A 25,587-nucleotide genomic window follows, 5' to 3' on the forward strand; every position below is an offset into this window, starting at 1 on the left:
TGGTATTAAGGTACTTAACCCAAATGCAAGATCAGATAAGGACAAGGGTGATTTTGGCAGACGAGAGTGCGTTGAGGTGTATTACCCCCTCCTGAGCTCCCAAGGTTAACCACTATTCTACCTCTGATTGGTCAGTTATAGAATTTGCAGCAATCTGCTTCAGTGATCTGGGATGTCAGGTTGTTATTCTGTGCTCTGCGAACAAATGCTGCCTTAATGATAAATCAGTGACTGACAACTTTTTTAGCAGCCTTGGTTCCTGAAGTATTGTTAGGATATTTTATTATTTTATCAAAATGAATGTATTTATTTATTAGAGCTCTGAGATGCATCAAACTTTTCAAACTTTGATTTGAAGGAAAAAACACAAAGGTATATTTTTTTACTTTTTATGTTTTTTTTGCAAAATATTTGCATATAAATATTCATTAATATTAATTTCAAATATGTGAATAGTTTAAGAGTGTACAAGGATAATTTGCATTTTATGGGAGTGGTCAGTCACTGCTGAGCTCACAATTTCTGTTGCACTGGATACAACAGCTACTCTGATTGGTGGATCTCTATTCAAGATTATAGACTGTGTAGTTCTTTACTTAAAAATATGGCAATTAAACACTTGACAATAAAATGAAACACTGACTTCTACAGAAGTACAATACCATTCAAAAAGTTTGGGGTTAATAAGATGTTTAAAAAAAAAGAAGAAATTAATACTTTTACAGTACTGTCTGCCGTTTTTATTGCATTTTTGAGAAGAAAAAAAAACTTCCGGAACCTTCTTGTTGTGTTCTATAATCATCATAATGATTATAATATTTAGCATGTAACTCAAGATTTGGGATCATCCGTGTGTTTGTCTGTGCGTGAGTGTGTGCTTGCAAGAGTTTAAATGGCATTGCTTAGGGGCAGCACTACACACATAAATGTCAAGCCAGAAAGCTGACAACTGATAACTGTGAGAAACCGTCTGGCCACAGACAGAAATAGAGCAAGTGATAAATATAAAGAGAAAGAAAAATTGTGAGAGATGTAGATAAGAGAAAAAGGGCCTGTTTCCCGCTCTACATGTTTTATGACAGAACTTGATGTCTCCTGTCTTACTCTAAGTATATAAGGCCTATGTGTGTTTGTGTTCATGCTTTTCTATCCCGGTGGGGACTTCAACCTGAATGCACACTGACTAATGGGGACTCGTGTCTCCATGGGGACCTAAATCGAGGTCCCCATGAGGAAACAAGCTTATAAATCATAGTGTAAGGGGATAGAATATACAGTTTGTACAGTATAAAGAAAACATTACGGCTATGGAGAGTGCCCACAAAGATAGTAAACCAGACATGTGTTTGTGTGTGTGTGTTTCCTCTGTCCGCTGCACATGTAATGCCAGGTAAATTAAGAACAGACAGTGTGCGGGAGATTGACACCATCAGTCTGTAAACAGACCTCACGCCTTCATCTGATCCCTGTCTAGTTCTGTTCCTCTCTCATCTGGTTCATCAGGTTTTCAGACTAATTTCTATCATTTTCTGTTCCATGTTCTTTGGCCTGTTTACACCTGGTCACTTCATGTGTTTTTACTGATTGGATAGCTATCTGATTTGTTAAAACGGTTCCATTTACACATGGCCACATAAATATGTCTCCGCAAAATGTATATAAATCTGATCTTTAATTCCAGCGCTATATGCATATTTAACGGAGCTTGTGTCAGTGATATGAGCTGCATTTTATTTCAGGTAATTTATCATTATATACATTAACATTTCAAGCTCTAAGACAGCAATAGGAGAGAGGTTGGCATCAGCACTGGTAAGATAAGGGGTCTCACTACTTTTAATGAAGATGATTGTGAGTTGAGTGTCTGCGACTTACTTTCAGTTTCATTTGCGGCAGTTTGTGCATTGGCTTGTTGAAGAGATAATCAGCTGCTCATCTGCGGCAATGCATGTTGCAGTAGCGATGTCATATCTGGCTATAACATTTCATATAGCCTAAAACACATTTATTTATTGTAACATTTTGGGAGGAGTATTTTAGATAACAGATACGTTTTTGGAATTATTATTAAATATTTTTTACATTTTAGAATTAATCCATTCATTTTTAGATGCGTATGTATTCTATACCACTCTAGCTTACTCTAGTAACTTGCCATACTGCCAATATCGTTGGGTCTTGTATAATAAATAGCTTGCAGTGTTTCTCACTTTTAATAAAAGTGGCTGCTAAATGATTATATGTAAATCAAAAGATGTATGCTTGGTACTTCATGTTTGTTTGTGGGCAGGTAATGTAGTCAGCTAAAGCACTGACTCCGGCACAAGCACCAGCACCATTTGGGTGGAAAGAGGGTAACAGTGGGTGACCTCTGACCTCTGGGTTCAGGCTGCAAGGTGGGTTTCACACCTTGCTTTAGGAAGCTCTTTGGACTTTAAAAGCTTTTTTCAGGGATCCAGAGAGTGTGTGTTCATTCCGTGGTGTGTGTGTGTGTGTGTGTGTGTGTGTGTGTGTGTGTGTGTGTGTGTGTGTGTGTGTGTGTGTGTGTGTGTGTGTGTGTGTGTGTGTGTGTGTGTGTTGTAGCTGGCAGACAGTAGGTGTCAGGGCATGGAGAGGCAAGGGCAGAGGTACACTATTAAATAAATAAGTGGTACTGGGGCAGGCAGGTCCTCTGGCTGGGGGCCAGTCAGGTAATTTTCCCCTCAGTGAAGTGAGGATGGGCATTTTCGAGAGAGAGGGAGAAAGAAAGAGCGAGGGCCTGCCGGCAGCCGGCCTGTCTGTCTGTGCATTCTGCTTCTCGCCGCATACCAGGGGCACCATTTCCCGCCTGGAGACAGACAAGCTCGAGGATCTGATTGGCCGACCGCCAGAGTGCGCTCACAAAGGCTCCTTTGACTGCAGGTCAGTTGGTTAACCAAGCAGTGGAGAGGGAAAGAAACCCCTCTTAGCCAGTCTGCATCCCCCTTTTTCATTTCTTTTTCTTCTCTTTCAGACCCTCTCACTAAATGGGGCATCTGTGCATTTGGCAGAGAGCAGCGAGGTAGTATTTGTACCTGTTGGTTACTCAGGCGTTTTTACTTGTGTGTTAGCGGGTGAGAGCACGGTCTAAGCCCTGTAGGTTTGGAATTCTTTGACTGCTTGAGAGCAAACAGCAGAGTTGAGCCTTGGTTCGTATAGGGGTGAAGGGTCACGGATGAACTTGACCGTGTGTGGACAAAAAGAGAGATTTAAAAGGATGGCCTGTATTCAGTATTTTAGGCAGTGTTTTATTCACTACAAATAAAATAAATTATAGGCACTCCTCTGTATGATGGATATCCATCCATCCATCCATCCAACGATTTGGTTAATCCACATGTTAAAGTGATGCCGTCTTCAGGAGAAGAGGGAGCATGGCAGGAAACAGCTGATCCACTGTATCAGTCACATCACATCTGACAAACATGCCTGCTGAAGTGGGAAGCTACCGTACTCAGTCTCTCTCTCTCTCTCTCTCTCTGTCTCTCTCTCTCTCTCTCTCTCTCTCTCTCTCTCTCTCTCTCTCTCTCTCTCTCTCACCGTTACTCTCATGCAAGCTCTGCCTCTCTCTCCCATGTGTAAAAGGCACTTTGCATATGTGTGATGCTTTAAATGCTGCATTGTTAGCAGCCATTGCTTAGCCCCTGTGTGACCTGAGAGCCGTGGGTGTGTTTGATCACGGGGCACAAGTTGTAATGCAACTAAACAGTATTCTTTAAGCCAGCAGAACAGAGGGGATCCACAGAGCCCACAGCTGCCAAGGAATAATTGCAATATAGGACGGTCAGTGAACCCCTGGAGAAAAAAGATGATGACCTCGCAGTTGTGTGTGGATCGGTTTGCCTTTAGCATCACAATTATTTGCATGCTGTATGTTCCAGAGGAATACGTCCAAGCATTTCTCTGATCCTGTGCCATTTCTAGCATTGAGTTGCAGGTGTCCATTGAGTAGCCCATATGCCCTGCCCACAATGGTCCAACATGACCTCCTGAAATTCCCTGATCCGTATTTGGCTGATTTGTGTCGATTGGATTAATTGAAATTGATTTGGGGAGGGAAAGAGCTCATAAGGTGCCATGTTATTCAGGTGCTCCATATATGATGGATGATGATCCATAGAAATCATGAATTCATATCATTTGAAAATCATATTTCATAGTCGTCCAGACTATGTAAATAATTCTGTAAATAATTGATTGATCTTTAATGTTTTATTTTTTAATAATTGTTTTACTTTTCTTTTATTCTTTTTTTACTTTACTTTACTTTTCTTTTTTTTCTTTTCCAATATTTTGTTGGTTTTAATTGTTTTTATTTATTTATTTTATTTAATTTTACCACATATAAAGTGATCTACGACTACTACATGCAGAATTAAAAGTGGTTGAACTAGTTTACCTGATTTAGCCTTTACTTAAGAACAGTGCAGCCACAGTGCAAGTCACAATGTAGGGTAATGCTATGTGTTTTTGTATTGGGTTTAGGTGTGTGCATGTGTGTTCTTCTCCTCCTCAGTCTGCCTAAGATGCTACAGGGAGTAGATGTGTGCAGAGAGGAAAGTGCCCATGTAAGCTAAAAGATCTTGGACAGCAGGGCACTGAGAAAACGACTGAAAAAAAGAGAGAGAAGAGGAAAAACAACTACTGCACAAACAAGGCTGAAGTTGGTGTTTGTTTCCGAGAGAAGGTGCTGAAAAGGGGGACTGTCTGTCACAGCCCTCCATTCCCTTTCTCTCTCTCAAACTCCAAAGCATTGAGATTCAGACCTCTGCTCCTCTTCTTTTCTTCCCCTCACTATGTGGATACACTCACACACACTCAGAACCAGCAGTGGAGGAGGGAAAAAAACCCTAGTGCTTGACTTTGGTATAAATTATTGATTTTCATTCCCTTATAAATTTTCCATAGTGTCCCACAGTCTGTGTATGATATGCTGGCTGTATGTTTATGGAAAGAGAGCCATTCTATCACAGAGTGGACTTGCTTAAGCTGAGAAAAGAAAAAAAAGAGACAGGCAGACAGAGAGAGGGGACCACAAACATTGACAAGCGGGTTCATCTTTGCTTGTTTGCGTGAACGTGATTGAATATGCTTCTCGTTTACATAAGAAGTACAAACAGTTTCAAGCGCATCCATATTTTTCCACAGATATGGATTTCTTCCTTGACACTAGTTTGCGGTGCAGTCCCTCGGCAGCACGGGCGCCCCCTGACCTGTAACCTGTCGGGTCACAGGAACTGGAAGACTAGGCGCACTTTGACAGCACAGCGCGCACGCCGCCCACCTCTCCATCTCCCGCTCAGGAGTTTTATAGCAGAACAGCAATCCTCGTCAATTAATTCACACAGCTGTCAGTGAGCTTAGAGGACTCTCTCAACCCCTCCTGTGTTTTCTTCTGTCTCTCTCTCTTTCTACCTCTTTTCCTCTTTCGTGGCATAGATTTTCTGGAGTTTTCCTCAGCCTGACCCTTGGAGGCTGCAGGGCCTGATTAGTCAGATTTAGTGCTGAAGTCTATTGATCGGAGCCTCCAGGGCAATAACCAAATGGAGCCGGTGCAACAAGTCAATAGCGCTGTTATTGCACCAAACCGATGGCCTGCGCTTCAATCAGTACTGCGGGGGGAAAGCGGCAAGTCATCATGAGTGAATTAGTGTCACTCAGAAACCCCCTCTCATCGAGCCCTCCGTCCATCCCCAGGCATTCTTTCCTCCGTTTCCTCTCGCTCTCTCACTCTCTCTGCCTCTCACTTTCTCCGGTAGCCTGCTCCAGTCCAGGGACGAGATTCTTCTACACGTTTTGTAAGAGGAAGAGAAGGGTCTGCAATTTTAATGGAACTGCATGGATTATTTAAAGTGACTAAACCCCCTGTTGTAGTGTCAAGTGGAAAGATGTCGGATGACACTGTGGTTTCTGCTGCAGGAGCGTGTGAGGATGATTCTCCGCTGCATGAGCTGGTGTTGAACCGGTGTAGAAATGGACCGTTTATTTTAAAGCAGACTGGATTTAAAGAACAGTCATTCTCACCACTGGACATTTGAATTCCAGTATCACTATTTCAGTTCATATTAATGCGCTCAAATCATTTTAGTCGGAGCAAGATGGCGATTTAACTTTTCTACAAAAAAATATTTTTTACGTATTTAGGTTTTTATTCAATTCATGAAGGTGCTGTAAACTGAATAGTTAAATATCGTAATTGCACATGTAACTTTTATCTAGTTTTATTGTAAATAATTTCATACATTTCAACCAATTTACTGTCAACAACAGAAGCTGCATGCATTGGGAAGCTGCAAGTATCACTACAAGTGATTTTGCATTTGAACAAACCCCTAAACCTAAGTATTACATTTTAGAACATTACACACCCTGCACTGGTTTGTGTTACAAAAATGAATGATACCAATAGGGCTCATTCAGTATTACTAATGGTGCACTCGAGTCAAGTTTGAAAGATGTGGGAAACTTTTCTTTGGTGTTTTATTACTATTTTATTTTATTTACCATGCAATAGCATTGCAGTACAAAATGAAATATAATTCTACAATTATGATAGAACATGACAATTCAGTTTACAGCACCGTCATAAATTGATTGAACTTACATTCTTTATTCGTCAATTTGTTGAAGTAGAGTAAAAAAAAACTTTTTCTCCAACCAAAGTGATTTGAAAGCTCCTAACATTGTAATTATGAACTTTCCGGGAAGACTTCGAAACATAAAATTCCAGACCATAACTAGCACAACTAAAATATCGTACAGACCTGCTGTGGCCAGTTGCATAAACTTAGCCACTATGTTGAGACTGTGTCTTAAGAACAAATTTGTCAAGAGATAATCAGCCTTACTTTTCTGATTCAAATTAGACTGATCTACTATTATTTTTACTGACTTTAAGAAGCTTTTCTTGAAGGAAATAAATAGATGACTAGCTTTTAAGACTAGTCTAAGCAGTTTATGCAACGGCCCCTGACTTTGGCAAGTAAGTAACCACCTAGTAGCAACTCATAGCAGGGCCATAACTACCATAGACACTGAGGGGGAAGTCCCCCAAAATAATTAGAAATGGCCAAATTGCATTTCATTATGCAGTGCTCTGTATGTTGTTGTTAGGCTGACAAAAAATTTTGAAAGTAAAATTTTAGTCTGGTTTGCCTCAGCGGTCTAACAGCGCTCATCAATGTCAAAATGATTTAGATGGCCAGTCAAATCAAAGTAGGCGGGGTTTACGTTCTCTTTTGGCTCGTGCACAGTCTTCACACAGACAGATGAACGCATCAATCTATCGATTAATGCTTTTGCGACGAGAGACTATTCTTTTCGGTGAAATCACAACAAAATGCCCACAAACGTGTCCCTTCTCTTAATATACAATCATTGATGAATCATTGATTTTAATGAAGAAAAAAAAAAACTATATGAGAGCGGATTAGAACTCGGAACCACGCGGTTTACAAAAAATCTACCACCAGACCACTAGGGAATTCAAAAGTCAACAGCAGATCTATGTATTTATTCACTAATGCAAAGAATCTCGGGACTAATATTATAGATGACGCAAATTAATGCAAATATTGTTTGCAAATAGTCCCAAAATTGTTATTTCCCGACTAGAATTAGACCTATAGTTTCGTTCACTGTTCTATTTCTTTATACTTTATAAAAATAAAAATAAATTGCCCCCCCCCCCCCCCCCCCCCAATGTTCAAGACATAGTTATGGCCTTGACTCATAGTAACATTCTAATACCAACCCACTACTTCATAGCAACACTATGGCAACCTATATATCATCATGGCACCATTCTTATTTTCTTCAGAAAATGTACAAATGTTCTGAATCTTTAATGTTTCGATCCTTCGTTATCTCCAAATGTCAAACCTCCCTCCTTCTGTCTTTTGGGTGTCTTTGGTTTTATTTATTTATTTATTTTTTACTCGACCTTGCAGCGGCACAAGTCATAGGCTTTACTTTTCCTATTAATGTTATTTTTCCCATCTCTCCATTAGTGCAACCTCATCCTCATGCAGCGAGATTCACCCGAGGATAGAATTGGAACACAACAACAGCTTCAAGGCTGAAGTTTGTGTTTATTTGAGAGAGAAGGTGTTGGAAAGGTCTGCGCTTCACTCTCCCTCGCTCTCCCTCCTTTTAACAGCTAGTTCATTAACCACGCTTGTGTCGTCACTCTAGGTGCCTTTGCTTGGAAATCTGGTGTCACATGATTAGTTTTTCTGAGATGCATCTTGGACACTTGATGCTCCTCTCTGTGACTCCCCTGACACAGCATGGCAAGGACAGCTGAAGCATTGAGCTGATTAAGTGCTGTTTTCTGAGAGCTTTTATCCTCTGGATGGGAATTTGAAAGGCTCCCTCTCAAAAGCATAACCTTCTCTATATCCCCCCAACCTATCCTGATTGTATCCTTGTCTTTTCAAGTCCCTCTCCATCTTTGGCCACACGTGTGGTCTCTCCGCTCTGCTCTGAAGACCGTGGTTATGTCTTTTACATGGTACAGATTTCCTGTTAGTGTGAATTCACACCACAGGCCTTTGTCAGGTTTCCTATTGAAACTGATGCACAGAATCAAATCAGTAGCAATTTGAGATCAAGGCTGCAGCAGCGAGCAAGAGGGAGGTTTTTTGTGCTCGAGTTTGTAACATAATATATTTTCAGAAATTTCTTGTTGTAAATTAGATTTTTCAGTTTCCAGACAGCTCCAAACAGTGTTTTTTTTTTAATAGTTAACACATAGATTTTGTTATGGATAACTAATGAATTGGCGTACATGTAATTATATTTGTGTGGATGACACTAAACAGTTACATCAACAGCACTCTATACTCATCTCATTCACATAAAAACAGATTTTCTGTTGGTCAGCATCTGCAAATCTGCGTGACCAACTTGAACATGTTGCAAAATCTTTCGAAATTCCATATTGCTTGGATTACTATTAATTTAACTTGATTTCACCCATAAATCTTTGCTGAAAAACTGTAAATTTGACTGCACCTTTATTACTTTTTGCAAAGCAGAAAATGCATGTACATGATCAGAAAATATAAAATATACACTATATTGCCAAAAGAACTTTAATGACATCCTATGACTGTTCCCACAAAGTTGGGAGCATGAAATTGTCTAAAATGTCTTGGTATGCTGTTATTAAGTATTAAGAGTTCCTTTCACTGGAACTAAGGGGCCAAGCCCAACCAATGAAGAACAACCCCACACCATAATCCCCCTCCACCAAACTTTACACTTGGCACAATGCAGTCAGGCAAGTACCGTTCTTCTGGCAACCGCCAAACCCAGACTCGTCCATGGGATTGCCAGACAGAGAAGCGTGATTCTTCACTCCAGGGAACACGTCTCCACTGCTCTAGAGTCCAATGGCGGCGTGATTTACACCACTGCATCTAATGTTTTACATTGCACTTAGTGATGTAAGGCTTGGATGCAGCTGCTTGGCCATAGAAACCCATTCCATGAAGCTCTCTACGCTCTGTTCTTGAGCTAATCTGAAGGCCACATGAAGTTTGGAGGCCTGTAGTTATTGACTCTGCAGAAAGTTGACGACTTCTGTGCATTGTGTGCCTGAGCATGCGCTGACACTGCTCTGTGATTTGATGTGGCCTACCACTTTGTGGCTGAGTTGCTGTTGTTCCCAATTGCTTCCACTTTGTTATAATACCACTAACAGTTGACAGTGGAATATTTAGTAGTGAGGACATTTCAGGAAGGGATTTATTGCACAGGTGGCAACCTATCACGGTACGCTTGAATTCACTGAGCTCCTGAGAGTGACCCATTCTTTCACAAATGTTTGTGGAAGCGTCTGCATGCCTAGGTGCTTGATTTCATACACCTGTGGCCATGGAAGTGATTGGAACACCTGAATTCAATGATTTGGAGGGGTGTCCCAATACTTTTGGCAATATAGTGTATATAGGTAATACTTTATTTTGATGGTCCATTTTGAACATTCTGTTGACTATAAGTAACTTTGCATCTACATTTCAACTAACTCTCATCAGAGTATTAGTAGACTGTCTAATATCTGCTAACTCTTTATTGCGATGGTCCTCCAACAGACAGTAACTACATGTCAACTTATTCTAACCCTAACCCTACCAGTCTATTCATACACTACTAACACTCTATTGAGAGTTAGTAGACATGTAGCTGCAATGTTACTTATAGTCAACAGAATGTGAGACCATCAAAATAAAGTGAAACCGATATATACAGCTGACCCAAAAGGACAGTGACAGTTCTGTCAACTGGCCCAAAACTCTTCTCAGTGGCCCTGGGCCGGAGGGCCATCTTAATTTTTGAGCTTGAATGTGTTTTCATCAGTTCTCCATTATTTGCTGATAAACAAGTGCTTTACTAGGGACTTCAGCTTCCAATAATCAAACAGAACAGTTGAGATGTCTTTTTTCTTCTTCTTTAAATAGTGTTAACATATATTGTATATTATATAACATATAAACGTACATCATTTCTCACATTTACACGTTAACTTTGAGAGCCAAAAAATAAATGTTTATTACATCCGTGCTCTAAATGGTCGCTTCGCTGCGGTATGTGTATCACTGGTCTTGTAGAGCATAACATGGGGTGAATGGATGTACTAGAGGGAGTGGAGATTATTTCTTTGGCTTCTGGCTAAACTAAACATGTCGGCATGATGTTATGTAAAGTTGCTTGTTATTAAAAGGAAAGAGCATGTCTCTGGACTTTTCTACAGTAACAACTTGGAGTGTTGTATGGAATTTGCTTTGAGTAATGCCAGAAAATCTCTGTTTTAGTCCGTAAAATGTTATTAAATTGTTTAGCCATATATTTGCTCTATTGGTCTGTCTCTTCATAACTAGATTTTGTTTGTTAGTGTAACACAACACTGAGATGTTACAAACTATGGCCTGAGGTCAGACCCGCCCAGCACAGAGGGTCCAGATCGTCAGCCTTTCTTTCGTTTCCTTTTTCCTCTGCTCTCCGTGAAAGTCAGCAGCCAACACAGACCACTGATTTATGAGTTCTAATGAGATTTCAATACTGAACAAACAATAAAAATTTATGAGCATCATAGTTTTGGAGGCCCATGGTTCCATGGCTAGTGTTACACCCTTTCAACAAGCCTGGTAATACAATCCCCAGCTGCTTCCCTCGAGGAATGCAGCCACCTTTTGTGTCGGAAATCTTAGCAGCGCGCCCAAATTGTGTGAAAGTAATTTATCTCGCTTTTATAAATGCCGTTGTATTCACAGTCAACCTGGAGCACTGCTGAGGGATCATTTTACTCTGTGAGTAAGTCTCAATATCCTGCTCGGCCTGGTAGGTCAGAGCTTAGGGAGTTAAAGGAGAACGTCAGGAGTTAAAGACAGTGCTGCTTTACCTGGGCGTCTTTACCTTATGTTTTTGTAAGCGCCTCTAAAAAGACTGTAATTTGTTCTTACTAGTCACTAAAATGTAAGAGTAATGCGCAGTTAGGACGTCAAAGATTGAAAGACTTCAACAGCAGGAAGTAGTGATATTTCTCCAAGTATAGATAAAATCTATAGCCTGTTGAAACCTTGTTTGCTTGTGGTTTGGTCCATTGAACTTCACCCGTGGCGTGTCCTGTGCCGAGTTCACGGAAAGGTTAGAACCCGACAGCCTAAAGAAAAACCCTACCAGTTTTATGCAATGCTTATACAGTATATCTGTCACAGCCTCAAATTCCTTGTTATTTCAAATAGGCACACCAACCTGTGCACCGGTTCTGGGAGAACGTTGAGCAGAAGGGATGTGGCAGCCAAGCAAGGGTTTCTGTTTTCTCTGAAGTTTCCTGCATCGGGTGCTGGGAAATCAGGATTAGCAGTGGTACGCTGACTGCTGCCTCGGCACATTTACCCATGACATAGACTCAGACATAATATTTACTGCCTTATTATTGGCTGTGGTGAAGCACAGGCATGCCCTCTATGAGAAAGTTCTTGAGATATACACTAATCCGCTTCCTCGTTATGACATCAACACCCTCCTTCTAACCAGAGATAGAGAAAAGAAAAAAGGGGAAAGGCAAAGATAAGTGAGGAATGATGAAATTGAGAGATTCCAGAGTTTTATTGAATAAGAGAAAGTGGTGAGATAAAGTTAAAAAAAGCCAGAATGAAAGAGCTGAAGAAGTTGGAAGGAGAAAGTAATTCTGGTCCAAAACCTAGTGAGCTGCCTACCTAGACTTCTTAGGCAGACACTATATAGGCAGCCACATAACATAAAGTCTTGACTTTCAATCTCAGTGGAGTTTGACGTTAGCATGTTGGTGAGTATTCAATACAGTATTGTTATAAACATAAAAATGACAAAGTAAAAAGCAAAAATATACTGTGTACTAGTAATATTATTACAATTTAAATAACTTATAATTAAATATAATTTAACATTTAACAAATAACATTTATTTCATAAAGAGATGAAACAAATGTTTCACTCCGTGTGTGTGTGTGTGTGTGTGTGTGTGTGTGTGTGTGTGTGTGTGTGTGTGTGTGTGTGTGTGTGTGTGTGTGTGTGTGTGTGTGTGTGTGTGTGTGTGTGTGTGTGTGTGTGTGTGTGTGTGTGTGTGTGTGTGTGTGTGTGTGTGTGTGTGTGTGTGTGTGTGTGTGTATGTATATATATATATATATATATATATATATATATATATATATATTATATATATATATATATATATATATATATATATATATATATACAGAGAGGAAAATAAGTATTTGGACACCCTGCTATTTTGCAAGTTCTCCCACTTAGAAATCATGGAGGGGTCTGAAATTGTCATTGTAGGTGCATGTCCACTGTGAGAGACAGAAATCACAATGTATGAATTTATTTATTTGTATGATACAGCTGCAAATAAGTATTTGAACACCTGTCTATCAGCTAGAATTCTGACCCTCAAAGACCTGTTAGTCTGCCTTTAAAAAATGTCCACCTCCACTCCATTTATTATCCTCAATTAGATGCACCTGTTTGAGGTCGTTAGCTGCATAAAGACACCTGTCCACCCCATACAATCAGTAAGAATCCAACTACTAACATGGCCAAGACCAAAGAGCTGTCCAAAGACACTAGAGACAAAATTGTACACCTCCACAAGGCTGGAAAGGGCTACGGGGAAATTGCCAAGCAGCTTGGTGAATAAAGGTCCACTGTTGGAGCAATCATTAGAAAATGGAAGAAGCTAAACATGACTGTCAATTTCGCTCGGACTTGGGCTCCATGCAAGATCTCACCTCGTGGGGTCTCAATGATCCTAAGAAAGGTGAGAAATCAGCCCAGAACTACACGGGAGGAGCTGGTCAATGACCTGAAAAGAGCTGGGACCACCGTTTCCAAGGTTACTGTTGGTAATACACTAAGACGTCATGGTTTGAAATCATGCAGGGGAAGGTTCCCCTGCTTAAACCAGCACATGTCCAGGCCCGTCTTAAGTTTGCCAATGACCATTTGGATGATCCAGAGGAGTCATGGGAGAAAGTCATGTGGTCAGATGAGACCAAAATAGAACTTTTTGGTCATAATTCCACTAAACGTGTTTGGAGGAGGAAGAATGATGAGTACCATCCCAAGAACACCATCCCTACTGTGAAGCATGGGGGTGGTAGCATCATGCTTTGGGGGTGTTTTTCTGCACATGGGACAGGGCTACTACACTGTATTAAGGAGAGGATGACCGGGGCCATGTATTGCGAGATTTTGGGGAACAACCTCCTTCCCTCAGTTAGAGCATTGGGTTGAGGCTGGGTCTTCCAACATGACAATGACCCGAAGCACACAGCCAGGATAACCAAGGAGTGGCTCTGTAAGAAGCATATCAAGGTTTTGGTGTGGCCTAGCCAGTCTCCAGACCTAAACCCAATAGAGAATCTTTGGAGGGAGCTCAAACTCTGTGTTTCTCAGCGACAGGCCAGAAACCTGACTGATCTAGAGAAGATCTGTGTGGAGGAGTGGGCCAAAATCCCTCCTGCAGTGTGTGCAAACCTGGTGAAAAACTACAGGAAACATTTGACCTCTGTAATTGCAAACAAAGGCTACTGTACCAAATATTAACATTGATTTTCTCAGGTGTTCAAATACTTATTTGCAGCTGTATCATACAAATAAATAGTTAAAAAACATTTTTTTTTTAGATTATGTCTCTCACAGTGGACATGCACCTACGATGACAATTTCCTACCCCTCCATGATTTCTAAGTGGGAGAACTTGCAAAATAGCAGGATGTTCAAATACTTACTTTCCTCACTGTATATGTATTCACTGTTTATGTAGGCAGCACACTAGATTTTGGAACTGAAATAGAGAGAGCGCTACTAAGTTGGCAGAGTGCCAGTTAGAAGAATGATCCTGGACTACCGGAAAATTAGAGGGAGCAGGGAATCTCGCTTGGACACTCCACGACAGCAGGCCACAGCTGCTGGAATCTGTTACGGGAAAAAGAAGTTCCAGGAAGTGGCGCCAACAAAGTATTTCTCCGTTTCTTTGTCTCAACCTTTTTTAAATAGCACCTGATTCTGAACTCATCTTCTGTTTTACTCCATCTCCTAGTCTCACTCTCCATCCCTCCCTCTTTCCTCCTGTAGGGGTCTAAAATCCCAGTCTAGGTTTCTAGTCAGATTGTTAGCTGGGCAATAAAAAATACATGAGTGTGTGGCGTAGAAGCGTTCGTTATGTTATGTGTGTGTGTGTGTGTGTGTAGCTCATAAAGACAGCTTCCCGACACATGGGCTGCTCCAAATGTGCAGGAGCTCGTTTGTCTTTCAGAGTTGGAGCGCTACGAGTTGAACGGGGCTGTGTGATTTGACAGTCTCAGCCTGTGTGTATGTGTACAATATTCATGCCCGTGTGTTGGTGCTCTCTCTTCAGCAATTCCCTTTATAACCTTTTACACTCGTCTTAGTTTGTTGATCCATGTTAAGAAGCAGATTTATCCATGAGTGGGTTGCACAGGCGGCATGTCGTTCCGATGATAGACACAACGACAACGAGAAAGAGAGACATGGAGTGAAATCCATTAGGAGGCATTCACAGTTGCAGCACTGGCAACATCTCAAGATTCATCTGTGCTAACCAAAGTTCAGTGATTGTCTACCTGAATCTACACAACGGTGTGTGATAGGACAGTCAGACCTCACTGATTGGAGTGGCCCAGTTTCTGAGTCCAGCTCCAGATGATAAGAGTAATGTAGCAAGCTCCACCACCCCATAATCACGCTAATAAAACCCTATTTAACGGCTCTATTATACACTTCAGTCCTGTTAAAGTAGCCATGGTGTGTGTGGGTGTATATGTGTTTCAGAATGATCTGGAGGGCAAACTACTGTTTTTCTTTTGGGAATTACACAGTGCTGGGGACTTTTTAAGTCAATTACATGCAATTAAATGCAGTTTTTTCCCCCTCTGGCGTTCTTGTATGCGTGTGTGTGTGAGTGTGTGTTTAATTAAGCCTTAAAAGTCTTGTAAAGTCCCTCCTGTTTGTGCTCTTCCCATGTACTGAACATGAAGTTTTTAAATAGGTTTTTAGTAGCCAATGCCGATTTTTAGAGAACTGTGGTGACCAGTATGTTTTTTTTAAACAATGTAAAACTCCATTAGATTTTAACTTCTTTAATGAAAAAATGCTGTGCCTAGATACCACCTTTGCCCTCTCTCACTCATCTTTCTCTCAACCAAATTCAACCTGGGATGCTTTTAAATGCTATTGAAGGAGTATATATATTTAAAAATGACTAATCAAACACAAATATACTGTGTGTCTGTGTGTCTGTGTGTGTGTGTGTGTGTGTGTGTGTGTGTGTGTGTGTGTGTGTGTGTGTGTGTGTGTGTGTGTGTGTGTGTGTGTGTGTGTGTGTGTGTGTGTGTGTGTGTGTGTGTGTGTGTGTGTGTGTGTGTATACCGATAACATTATGACCACCTTCCTAATATTGTTTTGGTCCCCCTTTTGCTGCCAAAACAGCCCTGACCCCGATGAGGCATGGACTCCACTAGACCCCTGAAGGTGTGTTGTGGTATCTGGCACCAAGATGTTAGCAGCAGATCCTTTAAGTCCTGTAAGTTGAGAGGTGGGGCCTCCATGGATCGGACTTGTTTGGTCAGCACATCCCACAGATGCTCGATTGGATTGAGATCTGGGGATTTGGAGGCCAAATCAACACCTCAAACTCGTTGTGCTCCTCAAACCATTCCTGAACCATTCTTGCTTTGCGTCGGGCGCATTCTCCTGCTGAAGAGGCCACAGCCACCGGGGAATACTGTTTGTTTCCATGAAAGGGTGTACATGGTCTGCTCCAATGCTTAGGTAAGTGGTACGTGTCAAAGTAACATCCACATGGATGGCAGGACCCAAGGTTTCCCAGCAGAACATTGCCCAAAGCATCACACTGCCTCCACCGGCTTGCCTTCTTCTAATAGTGCATCCTGGTGCCATGTGTTCCCCAGGTAAGCGACGCACATGCACCCGGCCATTCACGTGATGTAAAAGAAAACGTGATTCATCAGACCAAGTCACCTTCTTTCATTGCTCATTCGTCCAGTTCTGATGTTCACATGCACACTGTTGGTGCTTTCAGCGGTGGACAGGGGTCAGAATGGGCACCCTGACTGGTCTGCGGCTATGCAGCTCCATACACAACAAACTGTGTTGCACTGTGAACCAGCATTAACTTCTTGAGCAATTTGAGCTACAGCAGCTCGTCCGTTTGATCGGACCACACGGTCCAGCCTTCGCTCCCAACGTGCATCAATGAGCCTTGACCGCCCATGACCCTGTCACCGGTTCACCACTCTTCCTTCCTTGGACCACTTTTGATAGATACTGACCACTGCAGACCGGGAGCACCCCACAAGAGCTGCAGTTTTGGAGATGCTCTGACCCAGTCGTCTAGCCATCACAATTTGGCCCTTGTCAAACTTGCTCAAATCCTTACGCTTGCCCATTTTTCCTGCTTCTAACACATCAACTTTGAGGACAAAATGTTCACTTGCTGCCTAATATATCCCACCCACTAACAGGTGCCGTGATGAAGAGATAATCAGTGTTATTCACTTCCTCATAATGTCATAATGTTATGCCTGATCAGTTTATATATATATATATATATATATATATATATATATATATATATATATATATATATATATAAAATCAAAAAATAGTAATATCATGAAATTGTATTACAATTTAAAATAACTATTTTGTATTTTTATATATTTTAAATTATATAATATAACATTTAATAACTATACACTATTTACTAAAATAATAAAAACATTTTGGAAAACAGGGCAGGCTAAATTTGACCAGGTGGTGAGTACAGTTATTGGCCAATGTCTCAAATGTTAAAATGGCAACATTTTGGACAATTAATTGGTTTGACCAATATATCGGTCATCAGAACATAACTGTATCATTGGCATAAATCTCAAAATCACCCTTTAGTCCAGTTCTTACTGACAGCTGCTAGTTCCATCACAGTTGCTAATGCTGACTGTCTGCGTCACTCTGAAAGAGACTACAAAGAACGCTATTGCCTGTCTTTATTATATCTAAAGCTCTGAGCTATTGACAGGTAAGGTGGTTTAAAGGCCGCTTTGACATGTACAGTACAGTAAGGCAGCTGAGAAGCCCTGCTAAAACATTTATCTTTGTTAGAGTGTGATCACACACTCCAACACAGGATCAGTTCCACAGGCCTTCCTCACCGCACCGACACACGTAGAGCATCATGTCCATCAGTCAGACCATTAGTGAACACATTGATCCTGCAGACTCTCCTCCCACTTTCACTCCTTTTATTTCCATCTTGCTCCAGTGCAGTACAATACATGGTGTGGTTAAAAAAAGAAAGAAAAAAGAAAATGCAGACCACTCACACAGTCAGTGATTTTTTTTTATTTGCTTCAAAAGAAAATGCACGTACAAATGTGTGCTCATTTGATTAGTGACTAGAATATGAAGTATTTCTATTTAATGTTACTTTGCACTATTTTAATTGTTTCAGAATCCTAAAACTTACTGTTTATTAAGTGGTTTAAATGATAAAATGCAGGCTTTAGACTATGTGTTTGTTTTTGGTGTGTGTTGTTATGAGAGTTTGCGGGGGGATGTTTGTGTATTGCGAAAGGGTTTGTGTGTTTATGAGTGTATATGTGTGTGGTGGTGTTTGAATGGGGTAAACTTCTGTCACCTACCTCCCCCCGCACACCCAGGCGTAGAGGTGTACCACTGCCCTCATTAGGGCTACTAATAAGGGGAACTGAGTGTGTACGAGAGAGGGAAAAAAAATAGTGGGAAAGAAGGGGAAAAAGGTTTTAAATTTTAATAACGCGGGTACGATTTTGTAAATCTTTCCTGACAGAAAACTCCTCATTATTTTCATCTGTCTCTGTCTCCTCTACCTCCTCCACTGATAAATGGGCTTTTCGTAGCTTGAACTCTCCCTTTCTCTCTCTCTCTCTCTCTCTCTCTCCCTCTCTCTCTCTCCCTCTCTCTCTCTCACTCACTCTCTCTCTCTCTCTCTCTCTCTCTCTCCCTCTCTCCCTCTCTCTCTCTCCCTCTCTCTCTCTCACTCACTCTCTCTCTCTCTCTCTCTCTCTCCCCTCTCTCCCACTCTCTCTCTCTCTCACACACACACACACACAAACACGCGTTCGTTCTTTGGCGTTGTGCTTCTGAGGTTAGACTTGTGTTTTTAACCCAATTGACTCAGTTTAATTTTGTCTGCTGGTTTTGGAAGGAGTCATTTTGGCAATGCCTGCTTAGATATAGTGCTCAACTTGTGTGCTTCACACTGAGAAAGTCACAGTGTGCTTAAGACAGAGGTTCTCAACTGAAGGGTCTTAAATTGAAGGGGGTCTTAAGGGTTCCAGGCACCCCCGTACAAACAAAACCATAATTAGGTTTGATCAGCTTTCATAAAATTAAAGCAAGGAAAAAAATTTTGTTGAGATAACATGATTTTTTTCCTTTATCCAACTTTTTAGTGATTTTAAAACAAGGGGATAGTTAATGGGACAGACAATGTGGATCGTTGTCTTCAAATTATGTAAAGCTTCTGTTCAAATGTGTGGAGTCAGTATAATTTGTTAAAAGAAAATATTTTTATTCATATTCATTTATAAGGATGCTTTAAATATTTCTTAAGCACCAAATTGGCATATTAGACTTCTTTCTAAAGGACCATGTGACACTGAAGACTGGGGTAATGGCTGCTGAGCTTTAGCGTGACATAAAAATACATTTTAAAATATAATAAAAAGAAAATTACTGTTCTTACTGTATTTTTTTTTATCAAAATGCAGACTTGGTGAGCATAAAAGACTTCTTTCATAAACATAAAAAAAAATTGGAACGACCCCAAAACATTTATATTCTAGTGTACTCTAATTCATGATTGTTAATAATTAATAAAATAATAATAATAATAGGTAAAATTATGTGGCAGTAGTAGTTAGTGTGTGAATAGGTTTGGCTGAAGCTTTCAGAAATGCCAAGTTCATCACTGCTTTGAGGTGAGTTTAATCAAGTCAATAAAATGAAACCAAATGTGATCTACCAGAGTTACAGTTTGACTTGGTTCATTAAAAAACATAAATTCATTTATTCCAGCATGGGAATTGAGCTGCGTAGACTGGAGTCTTATCTCTGGCCCAACTAGACATGATAAATTTCTATTGGTACATGAGATCATGCTAACAATTTAACAAGTGCGAGTTCTTGAAGTGTTAAATATTTAATATTAGTTGAGCAAGGTTGTGTGTCAGTGAAGATTTCATGTTAAGATTTTTACTTTATATGCTACATTGAAGCAAACTTTATTTATTTGATTTTACATCTGCATTTTTGAGCCCCTGGTTTCTTTTTCCGACCTAAGCTAGACAGAGACAGAAAAGGTGAACGTGTAAAAGAAGGTTTACCCTGAGCTATGAGCTGTGACAACATGAACAGGTCTCCTCCAGCCCTCTGTCATGTGTTTGACAGAGAGGATGGATGCGGTTTGATGGGTCCTGCTCTGTTCTGTCCAGACATGGTTCAGCATGGGATGGAACCTCCATCAGACAGGCAACAGATATAACCTTTCGTCTGCCCTCCCTTTAATGTGATTCAACCCAGGTGAGACTGGAGGTAGAGGAACCATAGATTAGCCACAGAAGTATCCAAAACCCCTTTTCCAGATTTGAGGCAAAATAGTGAGAATTGAACCCTAATCTAAGCTTGCAGAAAAATACAGTTTTGTGAGAATCACCCTTCAATCCGGTTTACTTTGCTGGATATAGCATATGATGACAAAATGATCATGTTAAACAATATAAATGGTGTATGCTTATCTATCATCTTTTAATTCATTATTCTGTATATTTTAATAAGTTGTCACTGTTATATCAAGGCCAGCTCATGATTACAATTAAATTACTTTGAATGTCTAAAATGTGTTCTCAAAACCAAGATGAAGGCTTGTGAACAAATGCAGCAATGTGGCATGTTTGTTTGTGGACAGATTATTTATTAACAGTCATTTACATCGTCATCTGGCTCTCAGGTATGCAGACTGGTTCTGAGAGAGGTGGAAACGGGGTACAAATAGTGTTTTGGTTCTTCTGTTCTTTGAGATCCATTTGTGGTTATTTTTAGTTGAAGTTGAAAGGGACTGCCACAGGGGAAGATTTTAAAGTTTACAGACAAAAGTTCCCCTCCATCAGTGAGTATTTGAGCTCTCGTACATGACAGGATGAATTACTTCCCCAAACATGTTCCTCAAATTACAACGGATCTCAGTGAATAGATTCATGCACTTTCCAGTGTCTTTTTCAGAGTGTTTTTAGGCCTGGTGTTATTGAAGTGAAGGAAGCGTGGCTGCTCTCTGTGATGACTGGGCCACTCACTCACTCGCTCTGTCTCTGTATCTGGATGCGGGGCTGCCCGGGGCCTCTCCGCCCACCCTCAAGGGCCTGTCAGAGCAGCCTTACCAAAGGCAGATTAATCTACATTACCGCTAACAGCTCAGCCTGGCCCCTGAACCACTCACACCAACTCTCTCTCTCTCTCTCTCTCTCTCTCTCTCACACACACCGTATTTAATCTTTTGCACTTCAGTCAAATATCTACAGCTGAGGTTTTAGTCAGAAATTAAGGTTAGTAGAAATTGATTTATGAGTTCAGTCCATGAATTTTCCAGAGGTTGTGCTTTAAAGTACCAAGAGTAAATGACAACTCCTGCCTTTTTTTACCAGGGTAGAACAGCTTTAATTGGATTATTGCTTTTATAAATGTTTGCTAGCAATGTCAAAACACATTAATGTTCATCAGTTTATTAATGGTAATAATTAGTATTAACAGTTCTTCTGTAGACTATTCTACGGTTTCCAAGGACAATCTGTTTTTTAATACTGAGCTACACTACCAGTCAAAAGTTTGGAGTCTGTAAGATGTTTTTGGAAGAAGTATTTAATGACGCATAATCGCTTTTTGCCGTGTTTATCAACAGCGTTTCATTCTATCCCCCTACACTGCCCCTACCCCAAAACCTACCCATCACACACACACACACACTGCCCCTACCCCTAAACCTACCCATCACACACACACACACACACACTGCCCCTACCCCTAAACCTACCCCTCACAAGAAACATTCTGCATTTTTACATTTTCAAAAAAACATCATTTAGTATGTTTATAAATCCATTTACATTCACGCGGAATCACACGGCGTAGACATACACGCGGAATCACACAGCGTAGACATACACGTGGAGATGATGGTTCGTTTCGGCGTACACATGCAGAATCACACGGCGTAGACATACACGCGGAATCACACAGCGTAGACATACACGTGGAGATGATGGTTCGTTTCGGCGTACACATGCAGAATCACACGGCGTAGACATACACGCGGATAGCTCAAAATGCGTACAGAAAGCTTTAGAAAGTGGCGTGTATGTTTACGCAAAGTCATGATGTCATGTTGGCTTAAGAAACATTTCTTATGATTGTCAATGTTAAAACAGTTGTGCTGTTTAATATTTTTGTAGAAACCATGACACATTTATTTCTGTATTCTTTGAGGAATAGAACAGGATTTATTTGAAATAGAAATATTTTCAAACATTACAAATGTCTTTGCGGACACTTTTGATCAATGTAATGTGTCCTTGCTTTATGAAATCCTACTTTACTGACCAGAAACTTTTGAGCAGTAGTGTACTTTATCTTAATATTGATTAACAGGAAGTGGAAAATACATAAGGGTCACATGATCTTGACATAAACTACCTCCAGTAGACTGAGCACAGAATCAGCCCTGCCATCCTGTAACACGCATTCTTTATACAGACCCAAGAATTCTCATTCATCCCTCTCCCACGGCTGTTTCCTGTCCCTTTAGGCACCAGCACATCTCTAAACATCATGAACAGTCTGTCCTTTTGCTTGGAGTTTGTGTGTGTGTGTGTTTAAGGATAGGGTTAGAGTTAGGTGATAGAATATACAGTTTGTACAGTATAAAAAACATGGAAAGTCCCCACGAAGATACCACTGTGTGTGTGTGTGTGTGTGTGTGTGTAGCCAGTGTAAATAATGAATGTTACTTAAAGAGACATGTGGGAGATCTGGCCTTGCTAAATATGCTCTGATTAATGTCCTCCGTCAAGCATGCACTCCCAATTATGAATTATGCCAGCCCAGCATCCAATCAGAACTCACCTTTCGTCAGTGCGGTGGGAAAAAAAAGCCTCTGATGGTTTATCTTAACAAAATAAACATTTCGGAGCATAGACATACTAGTCAGTTTTGTGCAGCTGCATTGAGGTGTGTATTGTAGTGCTATTTTGCTTTCTATACTGTGTGTGTGTGTGTGTGTGTGTGTGTGTGTGTGTGTGTGTGTGTGTGTGTGTGTGTGTGTGTGTGTGTGTGTGTGTGTGTGTGTGTGTGTGTGTGTGTGTGTGTGTGTGTGTGTGTGTGTGTGTGTGTGTGTGTGTGTGTGTGTTTGGATGGGGAAGAGTGCTTCTCGGCTGCAGTGGTGATGAATGGGTGTGTGTGAGTTATTCATCTCCTGCTTATAGGAGTGGACAGTGGTCCTGCTCTCTCCACATGTCAGCACATGGGATAATTCTGTCATTTATCAGGAATGACACAGGAGACAGAAACTCGCCCCGAGAGATCATCCCAGGGTCTCACCCCTACAACTCCTGCTCTCACCCTCACTGTACTCGTCCACACACCCACTTTGTGCCACTTTGTCACTTTTCAAACACTATGTCTGGTTCTTTTTCTTAGTTCTGACCAGACATAATCACTTTTTCTGCTTTTTCTGTTTTGGGGAATAATTCTGCTATATGATATGGATGGTAAAGTGTGTAAAAGGATTTTAAGAATATTACTCTATTATTGGTAGCTGATACACTGTATATACAAACACACACGCATACAATTCCTTTTTTTTGTTGCCTTTTTTCTTTGAAAAAATAATACTTTAATTCAGAAAGGATGCATTAAATTGATCAAAAGAAACCCTAAAAACTATTATAATGTTACAAATCATTTCTATTAAAAATCCTGGGGGGGGAAACGCATCACATTTTCCACAAAACTATTATGCAGCACGACTGTTTCCAACATTGAAAATAATAAGAAATGTTTCTTGAGCAGTAAATCAGCTTATTAGAAGGATTTGTGGTCATGTGACACTGAAAACTGGAAAAAATTATGCTGAAAATTCCGCTAATATCAATATAAAATATCACTAATATCAACTAAAAACTGATATATGTTCTTGACATATTGTGTCATAATAAATAAATAAGTCTTGCAAGCACAGATTTACTTTTTGGTCATGTGATAATAGGAAAGTGAGTTTTATGGATAATTCCATCAGTAAATATGTGAAATTTATTAGCTGGAGGAATGCCACAAGCCACACTTTTTACTTTTTAGAGAAAAATAAATGCTCTAAGCGTGTCTGCAGACAGATGGAAAGGAAAAAGGCAAAGTTGTCATGCCGTGTGACATGTTTTGCACAACAATATGTGTTTTTTTTTTTTAAAGACAGATCTGACTGAAGTGAAATCTGTTTACCGAGCTCAGTCAGAAAAATACATTTGTAGTCGGGGCATGTACTCGATCACATGTTATTTTGTGTGAAGATGTTCAATCGTAGTTTTTACTATCGTCTCAATTAATCTCCCTTTCTCTTCTCTTTCTCTCCATCTCTCCCTCTCCTCACCAACAGGATCATTCAGAATCGTGTCCTGGTCTTCATCCTGGGCGCCATCATCCTCCTCACCATCGTCTTGGCCATCTATTTCAATTTTCGAGGGCACTGATCTCCACTGACTGGCCCTATGCGTGCATGTGTGAGTGTGTACGAGCGTGTGTGTAAGATTAATAGTGACAAAAGCGTTGGGCTGGAGTAATTAGGACAAATTGTTCACATGAATCATTCCTGGTGGGCAGTGACAGGGGGCCTCTCCTCGCTGCTCTCGAGCGGAGCGGGACCGCGCCTACCCTCTCTCCCCTTATATTTGTGCTGCGTCCATTACTTTTAAAACTTACCGACCCATAGAGAAACCCGGCATGAACGTATGGACACGAGGACCATGATGAGAACATCAGATGAATGAAGAACAGGAAGGCGAACATCAACCTATGTCATAACCTGCTGTTTAATGTTTAGTGTTGGGGGGTTTTGTTGGCGGGAAAAGGGCATAAGAGCCAAAAGGTACTGGAAAATCCTATCCATCAGGTATATGTGTGTGTGTGTGTGTGTCTGAGCCATACACAAGGCAAGGCCCCCGGTGCAGTACCATTTAGCACACGGTGCAGAATCACACACTACACACAGCCCAAAGGTCACATGCCCGTCTCTCAGTCCCCCTTCATCCAGGATTAGTAGCTTCTCACGCTGTTCCTCTAAGGTCAGCAAAGACCTCGCATGTGTTTAGTTAAACCAGCAGGACTGCTTTGAACAAGAAAATATCCATGTCCACTCTTACCTTTACTAATCAAATCTGACAGCATGATAGTAGCTGTAGTCAGTCGTACTAATAAGAAATGTATTTCCTGTATTTATTTGTCATTTCAGATGAATTGTACTGTATTTTTCGCTGTATCTTTCTTTCCGTTTATCTGGAATCTGTTTTAGCTATTGGTGTTTGACATTAAAATCACATCATTTGTCTCTACTGTGTAATATTTTTGTAAATGTGCTTCATTATTTCTATAGGGGGACCGACTAGCAAGCATCAGTATGGAAATATGCGAAATTTGGGAGTCAGCTCCAGGCTTACACCTGCTGTTTGGGTATTAGTGTAGAAGAAAGAAGGTAAAGATGACTGTGCTTAATAGTTCATTTCAGTTAGTTTGTCATTTATGTGACGATTCCTTTGTGTATTCTTATACATTTATGCGTGTATTATCATACACTCCGGCTCAGTTCCAAAACGATATCTAATGCCTACATAGGCAGCTGATGTCCTAAGAAGCATCACTAGCTGAAATAAAATAATTGCCGTTAAGCTAATGACA

The 25,587-nt window shown here is 40.6% G+C and overlaps 1 protein-coding gene across 5 annotated transcripts in view; it reads left to right on the forward strand.

Annotated features, from left to right (window-relative positions):
* Window positions 1–25,250, forward strand: part of vti1a (vesicle transport through interaction with t-SNAREs 1A) — a 157,282-nt gene extending 132,032 nt beyond the window's left edge. For 3 of the 5 annotated variants that reach the window (XM_079846027.1, XM_079846031.1, XM_079846028.1), the window contains one exon: window positions 24,293–25,250. In XM_079846027.1, the coding sequence (XP_079702153.1) occupies window positions 24,293–24,386 (94 nt within the window). In that variant the 3' untranslated portion in view covers window positions 24,387–25,250. The remainder of the gene's footprint in view (window positions 1–24,292) is intronic. The other 2 variants (XM_079846030.1, XM_079846029.1) reach the window with 1 other exon arrangement.
* The last annotated feature ends 337 nt before the right edge of the window (window positions 25,251–25,587 follow it).

Source organism: Gobio gobio, assembly GCF_949357685.1.
Source record: "Gobio gobio genome assembly, chromosome: 20".
Lineage (NCBI taxonomy): Eukaryota > Metazoa > Chordata > Actinopteri > Cypriniformes > Gobionidae > Gobio > Gobio gobio.